We start from the raw sequence: 17,855 nt of genomic DNA on the forward strand, positions 1-17,855 counted from the left end.
CTACATACAGTCAAACACTGACAGCAGAACTGACAGAACCATTGAGGGGGGAACAAAACAGAAAAAGAGTCACATCATATCCTTTTTTTCTTTTTTAAAGAATAATCATTATTCAAGTCAGTGATGCAGCAAACATAAGACATTTTTATGAGTAAAAAATCCTTATATCGCTCATTTTCAGGTTTCATATCAGTATGTAGTGTCTCTACATGTCTCCATGCTTTAATGTTCAAAAAGCTCTTTATTTTTCTCATACTGCCTGTGCTGCAGCACCTCTTTTCACCCTCTGTCCGAAACCAGAGCCCAGTCTGCTCTGATTGGTCTGTTGTGATTGGTCAACTGCTTAGAGTTGTCCCACCCCTTAGCCATCATACATTGTGTTGGGGCACTAGCCAATAGAAGCACAATTGTTACTTAGTAATGTCACCATGTTGCAGAAGTAAACAAAGGAGTCCAATCGAGGTGTTTCAGACAGGGGGAGTGTGTGTTTTTGTTTTTGTTTGGCAAAAGATGCAGTTTACATTTCTCTTTTAATTAAAATAAACTGTCCAGGCCAAACATATTCTTTTAGTTTTGGATCTTAAATGTAGCTTCATTCATCACCCAAGCAAAACTAAATAAGACATTGATAACAGACGAAAAATAGATAGACAAAAATAAATGTGACACACTTGCATGTATTTTCTCATAATTCAAGTTTAATGTTTTCAAAAAATATAAAGGCGCCTTATTCTCTTTTTATCCAAACATGTACTTTCAACATTATTCCTCACATCAAGGTAAAGAGAAGATATGCAAAGTAGAGCGAAAGATAATAAACAAGACAAACGGCTATAGCCCTCATCTGTAGGTGTAAGTGCTAAAGTCAGAGAAGAAGGACGTGTTCAGGTAGCCTATGTCAGTGTTTCTCAAACTTTTTCATACCAAGGACCACTTAACCAATAAAAAAACACTCGCGGACCACCTAACTCCACAAATATCCAAAAACACATCGTTTTTTACAAATCGCCTGAAAATAGTACAAACAAGTGGCAACATGTGTGATGAAGGTGTTCATCTGGACTATATAATGCAATCGAAAGTGAAACTTAAGCTCGTTCCATTGCGGAGATATTCCCGCGAGAGTGCGGAAAACTTAAATAAATGTATTTATTTCAAATGTGAAATTTTACCAATATACTCACGGACCACTAGGGGGCGCTCACGGACCACCAGTGGTCCGCGGACCACACTTTGAGAAGCACTGGCCTATGTGGAACACAACAACATCTGAGTACACGTCTTTATGCCTATGGCTTCAAAAAAGATCCAATTTGCTTTGTACGAAATACACAATGTTTGAAAGCAAGTGTGCACATGACGAAAGTTGATAGACAAAGAGAACTATAAGAGTAGTTTGATCTGAAAATGGTGATTTACCATCAGAGGAACCATTGCAGACAGAGTAATGGAGCCTCCTGGGGAAGCACAGTTAGTAATGGAGTTCCAGACATGCTTCAGAGAGAGACTGCAGAGGCTCTTTTACAAGCATATCTTTTATCCATTCTAGCATTTATTCTTTTACACCATCATACACACTTTAAATAGCCCAACAATCTGAGGAGGTCCTTTCACTCAGTAAAGCATGTCATGTTATTGCAGTTCATGATATAAACAAGTTAACCCCTTGACCTTTCTTTAATAGTTAAACAAAAAAGTTTCATATATCAAAAACAACCACAGACAGGGTTAGTATTTTCCGTCGTATCTTTTTGTTTGTTGCCGTCAGCTGCACTTGATAACCATGGCAACAGCATGACAATGACTCTTGGCAATGGCGGTCATCTCCGCCCTCCACAGCAAAAACTGTTGCATGGATGTGTTGCATTTAGAAATGTTCATTCGATTGGTTACAGTAGTGACCTTGAAATAAAAAGCAGGTACGTTTCTAACTGATGCTTACAAAGGCTAACATGGTATTTATTGACACAACTCTTAAAATGGCTATGTCTTAATCTTTTAAATAATATAGATCTTGTAAACCCGATCACCACGAAAGCATGCAGTAAACACGGAACACTGCGTCACCCCATCACCTTCAAAACACAACCCCACTCAACACTAGCACATGTACAGTATCAATGATAATCACTCAGTAACATTCATCCTTAATGCACGCTGAAATCTACACCACTCTGAAAAATAAGTTGAGAATGATGGCGGCCTGATAGCATCACGACCTTCAAAATGTGTTCAAAATCAGTTGCACATTCACAAATCAGGCAAGGCATCACCTTAACGACTTGATTTCGCATCTCAAACGTGAACACGCTGGACAGGAACCAAACAAACTGTAAGTCGTTCAAAGGAAAATAAAAAAAGGTGTCAAGGAGAAAATCTGGCGACTTATTTTTGTTTCTCTCCTGACACAGACTTTGTGGCTCAGTTTGCCCGCCTGTACGCAACTCACAACATCAATCTGCAATCAGCACCCATGATTTTCCACGTAGCCTACGTCTCAATGATAAATACAAATATTTCACACAGTAGAAAGTCAAACCTTTGTTATTGCTTCTAGCGGATTTACGCCGCTAAGACCCGGGTCAAATATTCAATGTTTTTCAATGTGTGATAAAGCCATCGTGAGACGGGCGGGTGGGGTTTTTAAAAACAATTTAAAAAGTGCACAGGCGCAGGACAAAAGGAATATTATTTTCTCACCAACTAGCAACTTTGCTGACACTATCTACATAAAGCGGTGCAGGAATGAGTCCTAAAACCCAGAAAGGAGTTAGCATGTACTACTTCCGCTTCCCTTCTCTCAACGTTGTTTTTCATGCTTTTGGTTAGATGACTGAAACAAGATCTGACGTAAGAGATTTTCAAGTTTTGTTCTAAAACACGTCGGTAAATACTCCACTAATACATATCTGAAGCTTCTATGCGTAATAAAAACAGTGACTAATTGAGGCAGAACATTAGCCGTCTTTGGCTCAGCGGTGGTGATGCGCAGCCATGCGACCATGATGTAGTTTGTTTAAAGCGTTAGCTTTTTACTTCTTGCAATTTAAGTTACGCTTCAAAAATGGTAAATGTGTTAATATGAGGAGATACCTTGCTCAACATCAATGTAAGTATCATAAACGTGTTTGCCAAAGATTTTCTGCAAAATGCCGAAATCCAGTGGAAAAATCCCATCTGGAGGGAGCTCTTTGATGCTTACTTCCGGGTCGGCCTTTAAAATGACATCGTCACTGCACCACTCGGTTGTGAGCTCCACCCGCTCCGGAGCTCCTTCAAATAGAAAAACTAATTATTTGCACATGTTTCAGAGTTTTCCTCCACCCCCACATTTGACCTATAAACAATTCACCAGATTCAACAAACCCCTCTGGGAATATGGCAAAACACTGTCAATCCATGCGTTTATATGTGTGGAGGTGTTTGTCTGTAACAGTTTTTCGGAGAGCGCACATGATGAGATTTGAATGCATATATGTAACAGCGCCTCCAGGGTCCTCATCTGAGCCCGCCGCTCCTCCAGATGAGAATATTGCTTCTTTCAGCTTCTGGTGCCTTTTATCTCCCGACCTTTAACATTTCAACACAAACATTCTGATAGTTCAAACTGCTGCCCAGTACAGATACCAGGCACAACAACATATATTACCTTTGTGCAAATAAATCAGCCCTTGATTTTTTTTTCTTTTTGCCTCGTATATATAATTGTTTAATTCTTTGTCTTCTGTTTGTGCAAGCATGCTTCAGTTCCAAAGAGACTGGCTGTGCAATGGAGTCCAGAGACAAGGAGGGAAGGAGGAAGAGAGGACAGTTGGTAAGGGCAGTGGAGAGGGGGCATTGTGGGGATTGAAGTCCTCAGCTTCTACCTGGAGATCATAGAGCTGGACTGTGATTGGCTGGAGGATGTGGTGACAGCGCTGAGCTGAGAGAAGCCGCTGTGGCTCGACTCCAGGCTGGTCATGGAGCCCCTGAGAGAGAGAGAGAGAGAGAGAGAGAGAGAGAGAGAGAGAGAGAGAAGAGAGAGAGAGAGAGAGAGAGAGATAACGATAGAGAGAGATAGAGCGAGAGAGAGATAGAGAGAGATAAGATAGAAGAGACGAGAGCGATAATAGATACCATCTCATGAGCCTATCTTATAACTATGATCTCTCCTCCCCTTGCTCGCGGCTCTCTCTCTCTCCTCTATCTCTTCACTCTTCATCCTCTCTCCTCGACTCTCTCCCCTCTCCTCCCTGCTTCTCTCCTATCTGCTCGCTCTTCTCTCTACCTAAGACCTGATAGAGCTAAATGCATGCATCACTTAGCATTAATTACCATATGCAGACAATAGCTAAAGTAGTGGCTTGGCCAATTTTGGAGTGATTTTCTAGGTATATTTAGGATGTTGAATCAATTTTAAGGATAGAAATGGCAGTTTTGAGTCCTCTCAAACTTCAAAATCAGCCTACCGGGAGTACAAATATTGTCATTTTCTGGTTAAAACTGCAATTTTTTATTCAGTAAAGGTGAGAAATTGATTCAACCTCCTCCTTTACATTAATTTGACATGAATGAATCAAAAAAGGACAATTTAGTATCACTTTTCTCAGGCCTATGTATATAACATCTCCCTACAGTTAAGGGTTAAGTTACATGAAGGGTTTCCTTAGGGGTAATTTTTTTAAGGTCATCAAATACAACTAGAGATGTTTAAATCTTCATTCCAAAAACCAAATAGAAGCTTTCAATGTAAAGAAACAACATTGGGTACAGCCCGTTTGAATATGTTGTTCTGCAGGTACATTACAGAGTTGTTTTGGAAAATCCTGGTAAATACAAATAAAATGAGTTAGATGTTAATCTTGGAGACTGTTTCAGAAGTCAACGTAAAATGAAACAACAGGAAGTCAAATTCTGGAAGTAGGTAGTGAAATAAACAAAGGTAGTGAAGAAAAACAAACGGCAGGAAATGTTTCTGTAAGAAGGGTTACATGTGTTGGTGTGTGTTGCGTACATGAACACCAGTGTTCATTTAGTTAACATCAGCTACGACTAAATATGTTCACCAACAACCTTTTTTTCCATAAGACTAAAACTCACAATAATGTACAAAATTGTTGACAAATGAATAATGACACCAAGAAACGAGGTCTTGTTTTGGCTGGACTAGGTGGAATGGGATGTTGAATAACATCTGATGACACATTTTTAATTCACTGAATGTAAAATAGTTTTGATCATTTTATCCAACTGGGTCTTTCCAGAATTGGAGGACATTTTCTATCCAACCTATGAAAGTTCAAATAACCCATGCCCAACATTTTAAAACATGTCCTAAGACACAATGTTAATAAAGTTGATAAAAAGTGTTGATAATATCAGATGGCACCCCGTAAAATGTCATTTTAAAATGCCCATACATTTAAGCAACTAACACTTGATGGAAAAAATGGGTTGGCTAAATAATATCAAAACTGACATTTCAAAAAGATAGAAGCTGACAAAATGAACACTGGTGCACACTTGGGTATAAAGCAGTGAAGCACTAGTTAGCTGATTTAACCCTGTCTGGGATTTCTGATGTTGTAAGTCATGCAGTAAGAACACTGCAGTCTCAGAGCAAGGATCATGTCTTTAGTGTGATCAAAGCAACCTGTTAGCTTAATGCTAACAAAAGCAGTTAACAAGATGCAAACAGGAAGCAACTTTCTGCTGCATCACAAGCATGACTGCCGCAATGACAATGAGCTAGTGCTAAAGGAAGGAGGGGCAAACACTGAGCCACTTACAAACTCTGCACATCGTAGCAAGCCGTTCTTCACAGGAAGAAGACAGAGCAGAAGGAGAGGGTTGGAAAGCTGGATTAAAAGAGTCTCTGAAGGAGGGAAGCATTTCAAAAACTTTGGGGCCTAAAAACTAAAGGCTCCTCATATTACAGATTTTAATAGCATTATAGCTTGTTGAGAGGGGGAAATAAAGAACAAAGAGGGTGCAGTCATAAAGAAATGATGTTTTGAAATTAAACATCATGGTACAAAAACGTAAAACAGAAATATGGATAGACACACTTCACGTATGGTTGAAAATGTCTTATGTCTGTGTTATGGGCCCTGTGTCTACAAAGCGTCTTATCCATGGGAAAAAAAACACACCCAGCTGTTTTTTAATGTTTCTATGGCAACAATTTCTTGTAAACACATCACCACTTTCGTTTGACAGAGTAGCTACTCCCCATTTGGTTTTTATGGTCTGTTTGTGGTTCTTTATATACTATATCTCACACTCTGTATGATAGGAATCCACAGCTTAGTCTGACAAGCGATAAGGATAACACACACAGGTACTTACCTAAAGTCCTCAGAGCCCAGCACCTCGGTGTAGAACATGACTTTGCACTTGTGCGAGGAGACCTGCAGGGTGGCCAGCACGTCGTCCACTCGGGGCAGGTTGGTGGCAGAGCAGGCCGGCATGTTGTGGAACTTCCACTGCAGGATGTAGAAACCAGGCCAACGCGTGATATGGGAGCCCTGAAGAGAGGAGGCATTCAAAGTATGATGTTAGTGACCGACAAACATAAAGCGTAAGCGTACTCAAACATTTCCGGGTTCACAGTGCTGGCAAATAAACTATAAAGTATCCAGATTGATCGTAACGTTTAAAGCGATAACAGCCCCCCCCAAAAAACTAATAATGGCAGCACAATCGTGAAAGCTCACCTGCACACTCTCGCCCTCCCTGCAGGTGAGGGGGGACTCCACCATGCTGAAGTCCTGCCCCAGCACCCAGGACTTGTCTATCAGCTGGACGTTGTTTCCCACGGGGGAGGTGATGCCGTGTGCTCCCAGGGGGTCTTTACGAGGAGGTGCGGGGGCCCTCTTGGAGTGGAAAATGTTGAAGACCACATCGCCTTTGCACATGTCAAAGTCCCAGGTGATGACGGAGGAGGCGTCGATGATCTCGATCAGAAGCTGTTAGAGGAAGAAGGGTGGGTGGTTCAACAGATATGAGTGGGTTGGCTAGAAATTGCGAGATGTTTCAGGAGAGAACTAAACCAAAGAAAAACTAAATATTTTACCTCTTAATTATCATTTATGTTTTAATGGAATCTTTCTTTGTGAGCGACCACAGCACTATGGCTGTAACGCTTCATTATCTATATCAACATTTCAATACACTGCACCTTTTATTACTTACAATATATATAACTGTGATGCAAGTCAAATGTCAGACTTGATGTGACCATATAAAGTATTATGGTATCGCCACAACAAAAATATAAAATAACCGAAACATTCATTTGAAAAACGATTTATTTATTTATTAAAAAGGCATTGATTTTGTGGTATACTCATCATTTTCATTATATGTTGTTCCGTATTTAGGCACAAGCCAAATGTGGCAAAAATAAAAACCCTGTCGGTGACAGAGGCAAACATGAACATCTGTTTGTGAGGTTATGAGCTCATTAACACAACATCAAAACCAGAGGGGATATTATATGTGACGATGCATTTCTTCCTATGGGACAAATGATGTAACAGGATTATTATGTCATTGGAAACGGATTATGTTTCAAAACTGTGCCATGTCTGGATTTAAAAAACACAAAGTCCACTCCCACAAACAGCCACTAGATGGCAGACCTTTTAAAAAAACAAAACCGCCATAAGGCAGCACTCTTCTCTCTTGCCCCATATTTGGATGTAGAACATCGCCACAGAATCTCCATCTTTTTTCACATTTTGATTTCACAAAGCCTCACCTCGTGTGGAGCTCCCTTGAAGACGCTGGCGCTTTGGTAGATGCTCTCGGTCCACAGGCGGACATCTTCGGTCTCCAGCTCCTCGGTTGTGCGGTACATGGACTTAGGAACCAGGCCGCCCTCCGGTACCTCACACTATATATACATATACACACACACACACACACACACACACACACACACACACACACACACACACACACACACACACACACACACACACACACACACACACACACACACACACACACACACACACACACACACACACACACACACACACACACACACACACACACCACACACACACACACACACACACACCACACACACACACACACCACACACACACACACACACACACACACACACACACACACACACACACACACACACACACACACACACACACACACACACACACACACACACACACACACAGAATTGGGTCAGTGAAGGTCATCAGTTTCTCTGAAAGCTCATATTCAGAACTAGGGCTGCAATAAACCATCATGATCAATCTTCCTATGCTTCATAACTATTGTCATTATATTTTATTTGATCTTTTCTGTACATTTGAATTTAATTGCTATGTTTCTATAAATATCGTTATTTTGTTTTATCTTTTTATTGCACATTCCTACTTTAACTTCTTCTTATGTTTTCATATATAGCATACTTATGTTGTTATTTATTTGTGATTGAATTATTATAGAGAGCAACTGTGGAAAAACCCAATAAAGCCCAGGATAATTAAAGTATTCTGAATCTGCCAATTATTTTCTTGATCAATTCTAGATTCATTGTATGGTTTATAAAAAGGTCTGAACATGTTCCATCCTATTTTCGAGTTTGTCTTTAAATGTCTTGTTTGATCAGTCCAAAACCCAGAGAAAGCAGAACAATCAATCAATCATCAGAAACGTTCAGTCGATTTCAGTCTACCAATCATTGCAGCTTTGTTTATAAACCATAATCCCAAATGATAAGAGGTGTGATCTTTCTCTGACACTCACCATACACTCTCCTGCCAGGAAGTCAGGGATGATCTCCTTGTCGATGTAGTCCACCAGCCCTCCAGGACCCTGGTAGTCATTGCCGGCATAGATGAGGAACTTCTTGCGGGTGTTTTCATCGATGAATGGACTCACCTAAAGGAAGAGGCAGATGTAGATATGTTTAGATGGTCTTCCTAGTTATTCCATGGCAAAGGTGTTTGAAATTAAAGCAAGAATAAGAGCAAAGCAGGATCCATGTACATTGACTTATGCAGACTGTTCGTTAATAGGGACATTTTCAGTCTTTTCTATGTTTATTTTTAAGGTCATAGTCCTGTTATATATATAGACATTTTTATTCATTGGGATAAACCCCTTGAGATGCACCATCTCGTTTTCAAGGGGGTCCCGAGCTGAGCTGTGATATAATGATATCTAAATGGGAGCGATGTGTTTGACACAGATGTTATGTTCTGCTATAATCCCATTGCTTTTTGTTGAGGGACCCCTTGCGAACTTCTGGATGGGCCTACGAAATCGTCATCACTACATCACTCTATAGAGCACAATGAACGAAAGTACTTACTGAAATTAGCTGAATTGTGCTGAATCCAGAATCCGTTTTGCTAAATACACGGCCACATACTAAACAAACTAACAACTTCATCCTAAATATTAGTTGAAATTATTTTATTGACTTAAAAATTATCGTATTGCTTCCACTAAGAAAAGAAAACTCCGTTCCACTGCGCACCAACGGCTGGAACTCCGACAACAGCCTTTTCATTTAAAAGGAACGGCAGCTCTGATCGATGTTTCCTGTGACTGTCCAAGTCTGTTCACAGTTTATCTTCCACTAACAAGTCCTTAAACACCACAGAGCCCATTCTGTGTTCCCGTTAGGGTTTACTTCCTGTCTGTCTGCTTCTGTTGATTTATCTGACGTCCAAAGCTTTGTCTTTTAACCGCTTTTCCTTCTCTCCATTTCTGAAGAACGATCGCAGATCTTTCCCATCCATATAAACGTGTGCTGTGAGAAGTCTATGCTGGATGCTGTGTGCTCTAAGTACTGACCAGGGTCCAGAGGACAGGAAACACCCTGGGCGCTCTCAGGATGAGCAGCCGGCCCAGGGTCTCGGGGTAGTTTGCCTCCACCACCTCGATGATCCTCAGCAGCGCCTTGACCCCCGGCCGCCACAGGTGACGCATGTTCAGCCCCTCCAGATCCACTAGACACGTCCAGCAGCTACAGGAGAGGGGGTGGAGAGTTACAGCTCCAAGTACTTAGAGGGTTTGACATATTTTAAGTGGGCTGCCAGTCAGAGTCAGGTCTTACAAATAAATATCCAAAATAGTTAACAAATAGTTCAGTCAAATCAGTCAAAATCATACACAAAGATTCATTCATTAGTGAATTATCACCTCATCACAGAAATGCAATACAAATAAACCACTCATATATTTTCATCATATGTATTCAATGGGGAAAAACAACACAATATTATATCAGTGTGCGTGAAATGTGTGCGGTGAAAGAGTTCAGTATTTACAGTAATCCGCTCAATAAAGAGTCCAGTTGGGTTACTTGGGTAACACACACATAATTCGGTTCAGTCTAGTTCATAGGCCCACAAATAAAGGCAACTCCAAAAAGTCCACACACAGGCCACTGCCTCATTCCGACCACTTGGCACCTCTCACTCGGGAGTTAAGCTTCAGCGGTGAAAGCAACACTTACTAATTCTAGACCCCGACCCCCCCTTACATCCTCCCTTACCCATCTATGCAGGCTTCTACGTGACAGCCATTCATAGTTTGCATGCCTTCCTGCTGGCTCTTATCCATGTCGCCTCCTGCTGTTAGAGGAGGCTGCCAAATACCACATATCTCAACCCCCCCACCACCACTCTCTTGATTGCTGCTTGAATCTAAACACTAACGGTACGTCCACACGGCAGCGTGCGTTGAAGCTTGCCGGTGGGCGTGTCTGGAGCTCGACCAACAACCAATCACATTAATCTCCCGCCCCGGACACACAAGCACACGGTTTGATTGGCTAGAGCTTGTACTTGCATATGATTTGATTGGCTGACGCTTCCGTCGAAGCTTGAAAAGTTGAACTTTTCTCAACTTTCGAAGCGAGCGACGGAGGCAAAGCGACGCGACGGAACCACAATGCAGTTCGGCAAAGCGTGACGTCACCCCATTCAAAGTGAATGGGAAGTTGTGGCCCGTCCACACGGAGACGAAAACAAACCGAAGTCGATATCAAAAAAGTATTCCGTCCACACGGAATCGGCTCAAGAAACGTGTCAGCCCACACGAGACCGCTCGACCCGCTGGAGACGCTGTAGTACATATGCCGGGCCTGTAAGTGGCGCTGTACTTCAGCCACAAAATACACCAAAAGCAGCGAATAAGACCCCGCGAGCATGGTTGCCATGGTTGCCACGGTTGCCTGGTTGCCCTTCTGGTTATTCCCCGCGGTGGATTTAGCAACATGTAGTTCATGTAGTTCTCCATGTCCACTTGTTGCTGATGGTTGTGGTAGAGGAGCTGTAGATTTTGCACTAACATCTGTATCATGGTCAGTAGCGTCTGGAGCATGAACGCAACCCTGTGATTCGCCATTGTTGTTGTTGGTGAAACGCATCAGCAATTACACAGGTGACGCAGGGGTGAGCAGGAGAGGTGGGGCTATGATCGTATAGGGCGTACACACGGAGCCGCAAGCGTTTCGTTACCAGACCTTCCCACTTTGGGATGCGTTATCGTTTGAGGGCTCCGTTTCCGTGTCGGCCTCGTGTGGACTTCAGACCAGGGCCTACTGGCTGTCCCACGGTCTCTTATAAAAACTAAAGGTGACCGTGCCTTTCAGGTGGAGCTCCAACACTGTGGAACTCTCTCCCTATAGACATCCGCTCTGCAATCTCAGAAGCTTTTAAAAAACTACTGAAGACCCATCTTTTTACATTGGCTTTTGTTTATACTTGAGATGTGTGTGATGTGTTCTGTTCTTATGATGTGTTCTGTTCTTAGTCCTTTCAGGACTCCACGTGGTCTGTGTTTTGTTTTTATGTTGACCTTAAACATTTCTGCCTCATGTTGTTATTGTATTCTGTGGTCTTCATTTTAACTTTTGTTCTTTCTTGTGAAGCACTTGGTGAATTATATTTCTGTGAAAGGTGCTATACTAAATAAACGTATTACTGTAGGAGGGTGGGGCGGAACACTTTTCAAAATAAAAAAATTTCAGAAAATTGTGTAAAATAAAATAATAAATCAAAGATATTAAACAAAATTAAGAAAGTAGAAACATAGACTGTGATCATCAAAATGGTTGACTACTCATTTTTATGTTGCTCTGCTCAAACTGATTAATTTCCCCCCGCTCTACATTGATCAGGACAGAAGATTTACCTGATGGGTCGGCCGAACACCTTTGTGTTCTCCTCGCAGCGCCTCAGCCCTTCCTCATTAATAGACAGCACCTGAAAAGACACAACGTGACATCAGTGATCTCCTGAGTGTTTGGCTCACTGTAACCTGAACTAACAGTGAGTGCAACATCATAAACAAGCAGGCTATTTATACATGTACAGTAGCGTTTACATCCTGCTGTTGATACACTTGGCATGCCAGGGTTCTAACCTGTAATCCAGCCACCAGCTGCCGGACCTATAAACTTCACATTGTGCCCTCTGACAGACGCAGGCTGCGTTTGTGTTACGTACGTGTCTGAGCAGAGACTCCTCTCCGAGAGCGCGGACCAGTCCTTTGGTGTCCATCTGACCCAACCTCAGGACGTACAGAGGCCGACCATCTGGAGGAGGAAAACAAACATTTATTTATCACGCCGTTTGCTTTCTACAGGGCTGCCTGTTAAACAGAAATGTCTGCATAGCCTATTGTGTAAGGCAATAATTCACTAAGAAATGCTTTCCTATGTGTTGATCTCATTCAAGGACTTGGGGACTGATGTTTGTAAATTAAATAAGATGTATATTGTCAACCCTGTTGTTAACTAGAAATCCACAACATGCATCAACAGGTAGAATGTGACTATGTGTGTGAGCTTTTTGGGTAACTATGTAATGCCGATACATTTGCCTCATGATAATTGATTTGCTTGTTGCATGTTTGATTATAAGAACCTGAAGAACCTAAATCTTCCTTAAGTGAAGTAAAGCCAGCTCTGAAAAGGACTACAATGTATGGACTAATAAATGTATGTGTGTTTCCATACGTACGCATGAGACAAAGATTTATTTTTCTTAACCAGATTCTAGGGTTTTTCCCACTCAACAACCCTGAACAATTTGCATATATTGTACTTTCACTACCTCACTGCATTACAATGTAGTTAAAGAAATGAAACCATTTCGCACACTTTTATAATATAAATTATCCACTGTTCTTGAGTTTTTTAACTTGTTTTGTATATTTTATATTGAGTATACTAGATATATATATGTATACTGTTGAAATGTATGTATTTACTGTTAATTTGTATTTCTTCTTTACTTTTATTACATTTTTAACTCTTGTTAAAAACGCCTGTTAATATGCTGCCATGACAAAACAATTTCCCAATTTGGGAATCTAATTTTATGCAAAATGTTCAACTGTCTTTGAGTATACCTGTGGATTTGACCATTTTAATGTTTTGCTTTTAATTCAATGCTCACACCGATGCCCTCCGTTAGGTCCTACCTCTGTCGTGGTGGTGCCAGCCTCCGGTGTAGAAGTCCTGGAGGACCTGAGGTGAGCTCCAGGTCTCCAGAAGGTAGTCCACCTGGTGCTGCTTCCTCCAGGTCAGCGACTGGCAGAGGAAACTCCCGTGCCTTGTCCATGTTGAAGTCCCTGGCACGCAAGAAGCGCAGTATGTGCTCGTCCTTAGGGATCTGGACAGGAAGGAAAGAGCGTTTTGTAAATAAAAAAACTAAACTTTCACTAACAATAAAATGTCTGATCTCATGGGTTACACTGGTGTTAGAACCGGTTTAGTTACCAGTGGGAAAATGTCTTCACTGTGGCATTCCTAGTGGACAGTGAGCCTTCTAAAAATGTCTGAATTCATTATAGCTGAAAATTGCTACCGAGTCCTAAAACATCGATACGAGTTGGCATTTTACCACCCTCGTTTCAAAGTCAATGGTTTTTTTTAAATTCGATTTTGATTAAATGCCTAAAATAATGTAAATGGTAAGTCAATACCCAATGTGGAAAATTCTTAATTTTTACATTAACAAGTGTCGCTTGCTAACAAGTGTCTAACTGAGACTACTAAACGATAAACAGTAGCCGCCTTTAGCTTAGCAGTGGTGATGCGCAGCCAGAGGATCGTAACTTAGTTTGTGTACAGCCTAACGTAAGCTTTTACTTCTGGTGATTGCCTTTACACCTCGAAAATCATAAAAGTGGTGTTAATATATGGAGATTTTCCTGCTGAAAATAAAATGGTGCTTTTTGCTTATTTGTCAAGGCAGCCCTTTCGATGCTAATTTCCAGTTCGGCCTACAAAAACACATCACCATTGCACCAATCTATTATGTTTGATTTCAACATAACTACAAGTGTTAAACAGTTACCTTTCCCTTATGCGTCTCCTGCAGCCATTTGCGAAGTCTGATCAGACAGCTCTCCTGCAGGGGGGTCAGGTCGCCTAGGTAACGTTTGATATAGTCCGCATCCAACTTATCTGAAACACCAACAACATCTCAAATCAACATTATTCAGTCAAACACTTCTGTGTTAATTAATCTGTAGTATACACAAACAAAACCCAATAACAGGTCAATAACTGCCATTTCTCTGTCATTCTAAGACCTTTTAAGGTTTAACTTTCCTTTATTTTCATATTTTGCTAGCAAATGTGCATCCCTCCATTTGTTAACTATGAGGCTTTGCTTTGTGTGTATTCTGCGGTTATATCTGTCAAGTTGTTTCCCTACTATGTATCAAACGTGCATATAGGGCTGGCTTTCTCTTTATGATCCTCTGCAGGAACAGACCTTCGGGTGTCCCCGTCAGGATCTCCGTCAGGACGTCTGCCTGAAGTGTGCTGCTGTCCTGCGTGTCGTCCTGAGAGTTGCTGTCCTTAGCGTTGATGGGCAGCGGGATAGAAATGGGGAAGGTGATGGCGGGTTTGGGGGGGACAGGTAGGCTGGTGAAGAGGCTGGTGGGTCTGGAGACAGGCAGGGGGAGGGAGGAGGGAGTCCAGCGCGGCACCTGGGTGATCCCTTCATCTTCAAGCTCCTTCAGGTAGAAACTCGATGATTTCTTTTCCCTGTGAGGAAAACAAGTGGGGGAAAAAAGTGAGGATTAAGGCGGAAATGGCAGAAGAAGCTGTGAATTCAAGGACATTAGATTACAGTGAGGTATACAGACCAACATTACTCAAGATACTGTATCTCTGTGTACTAATATATATATATATATATATAATAAGCAGATATATATATATATATAACTATAAGGAAAGTTTAGGCTCTGCATATTTGACCTGACACTGACCAATACTCACCCTTTCAGAGTGGCTCTTAATGTGTGATTAATGTTGTGTCCTTGCGCTAAATATTGTTTTATTAGCTAGTTTATTTTATTAATTTTTACCTAAGTGTCTTTGAGCACCTGATAAAAGGCTTTAAAATCTAATGTATTATTATTATTTAGAATTTCAAACTGATGCCTTGTAAAAACAGGGGGAAAATATAGAGAATGCATTTCACACATCCATCATAAATGAAGGCAGATGACTCATTGGGTCCAGAGCAGAAAAATCCTCTACAAGCTTGTTTCTGCAATTACAGCATGAGGCAGACTGACTCATGCTTCAAAAACCTCTCAAATCAAAAATATTGCTGTATTTTCTACCAATGTGTCTGTCTGTGGGTACAAAGAAAGCATAAAAGACACGTGTACATTTATTAAGTTACCTTTTTGATACTGCTGGCATACTGCTTCATAGCAATCTTTTCCACGTTGCTCTCAAAACCGAAGAAGGACTTGATGTCCAGGCTGGCGGTCTGCTCGAAACACGTCCAGGCATCATTCTCAGGATGAACCTACACAGAAGCATAAACAAACAATATATAGTAAACTTAATAAACACATGCAGGAACAAGATGCCCAGGTTACCATGGTTACCACACACCAAGGTTCACTAGAATAGATGATGACGCATGCATGTGGCACTTGTCACACTGTGCACTGTGAGTGGGAGTGTGTGTGTATAAAAATAGCCAGCCCCTTTACACATGCAGTGAGCAGCATGAAGGTTTTGAAAGGTAATGTCAAAAAGAACATGTGGCTTTTCGGACAAAAATTTGAGAAAATAATCAGTTTAAATGATGAAAAACTAATACAAAGCACAGGTTTAATGACTGTAGCAAAGGCATTATTCCCGGGTTATGTACGCGAAATCTCAGGAACGCCTTGACATGGGAATTTTAGGAATTTTTTTGAAACGGGCACAAATGTTGATTTAGCCTTGAAAATAAAACACCAAAACTCATGAATTCATGCGGATAAAATGATGATGATTTGGGACAGACATGGATTTAAACTACTTGACTGGTTGGAGATCAAAGATAGTAAGGAAGGGAAAGATGCATCACTCTATAACAGCGCTGTACAACTGGTAGTGGACCCAGTGTTTTATTATATAGTACCAGAGTGATAGGTTTTCTATATAGCAGATTGCTTTGTGTGAGTTTCAAATTAGTTGTCAATGAGTTGTTTTGTCTTTGTGTTGTTAATGTCAATTATTAAATCTCCTGAGAAGTTTTGATTAAGGACCCTCAGTATTTGGACTAAGAAGCACATGACAACTAAGGCATTGCCAAATGTAGATGTTCACAATGTTAATCACTTAGGTGAATACAACAAACTTTTCAGAGAACTAAAGAAAAGAAAGTTGAATGCTTCCTGAAAGCTTTGTGCTGGCACCATAACGCTTTGCTACCAAAGTATTTCAGCGTGAGCCAGGTCCATTAGCTCAGTGTGCTGAAGCACACAATAAGAACCTCTGTGCGGCCTTGGACCTATAATTAGCACGACAGTTTGTTGGAGGCTAATAGGATGTGCTTGACCTCATTAACTTAGAGTACATCCATTCATGAATCGGCACATCTGAAGTCAGAGTTACGCACACAGCGGGGAGAAAACAGAAGACATGCTGGTTTCAGATCAGAAGTTCAGGGCGTTCAGTCAGAATGTGAGCGGAATGAATAATTCACAGAGAAAGAGCTAGCAAAATGCTTAGCACTAGTCTAAACATGGATTTCTGTGCAGGGAAGCAGGGAAGAGATTAGAGGAGACACAAACATTAAAATGGCTGTGCTAGCAGCTTAACAGCAGCTTTACTGAACGTGCGTGTGTTTGCTTCTTTGTTCTGTCAATCTCAATGGGTTGCAGGGCTGTACCAAATACTTCTTCCATAACGTTGACATTAGAACAAATATACTTCGTATTTGTGTTGCTTTTGCACTTAAATGGCACTGGGGTGTGTGTGTGTGTGCTACTGACCGAATAGCAGCAGGTCTCATGGATGATGACCCTGTTGGAGAAGGTGTCATTATGGGACTCGATGTGAAGTGTCCTCTCCTTGCGGTTGAGAGTGTTATTCTGGATGAAGTACACATAGTCCACACCCGCAATCTGCAAACCAAACACACAACTCATGTTACAAGAAACCAGACACCAAAAATAGGTAATGTCCTAATGAACTACTATACGCCCAGCCATTAATGAACACGCAAATGTATTTTATGAAATAAAAAGAAATTATTAATACTCTCAAAAACTCAAAGCCAATTTCTCATGGAAGAAATATTCCAACAAACCATTACAAGGTGGCAAAACAAAACATGAAAAGTGACAAAATTAGCTTTAACAAAGTGTGGGATTATATGGAACAATTATTATGTTCGGGCCATATGTTACGTGTGTGTGTTTTTGGTTATTGGGTGTATCGGACAGTTGACCTAGTTATTTGCACTTAGAAGGTTGTTTTGTATCAAGATACATTTGGCAAGGGAAGAAACCAAGGGTTAGATTCTGTACTCTTCAACAAGCAAAAAACAAGGGAGGAGTAGCGCTCCCCTGCTTGAAGG

The 17,855-nt window shown here is 41.1% G+C and overlaps 1 protein-coding gene across 1 annotated transcript in view; it reads right to left on the reverse strand.

Moving 5' to 3' along the window:
- Positions 1-678: 678 nt before the first annotated feature.
- The window catches only part of si:dkey-237i9.1 (SEC14-like protein 1), a 49,264-nt gene continuing 32,087 nt past the window's right edge, over positions 679-17,855 (reverse strand). Inside the window, 15 exon segments of the mRNA XM_034240362.1 lie at positions 679-3,968; positions 6,328-6,506; positions 6,696-6,947; positions 7,742-7,876; positions 8,758-8,892; positions 9,814-9,985; positions 12,160-12,230; positions 12,474-12,562; positions 13,453-13,573; positions 13,575-13,643; positions 14,331-14,440; positions 14,754-15,009; positions 15,011-15,028; positions 15,678-15,806; positions 17,269-17,400. Coding sequence (XP_034096253.1) covers positions 3,863-3,968; positions 6,328-6,506; positions 6,696-6,947; positions 7,742-7,876; positions 8,758-8,892; positions 9,814-9,985; positions 12,160-12,230; positions 12,474-12,562; positions 13,453-13,573; positions 13,575-13,643; positions 14,331-14,440; positions 14,754-15,009; positions 15,011-15,028; positions 15,678-15,806; positions 17,269-17,400 — 1,974 coding nt within the window. The 3' untranslated portion in view covers positions 679-3,862.

Source organism: Gymnodraco acuticeps, unplaced genomic scaffold (genome assembly GCF_902827175.1).
Source record: "Gymnodraco acuticeps unplaced genomic scaffold, fGymAcu1.1, whole genome shotgun sequence".
NCBI lineage: Eukaryota > Metazoa > Chordata > Actinopteri > Perciformes > Bathydraconidae > Gymnodraco > Gymnodraco acuticeps.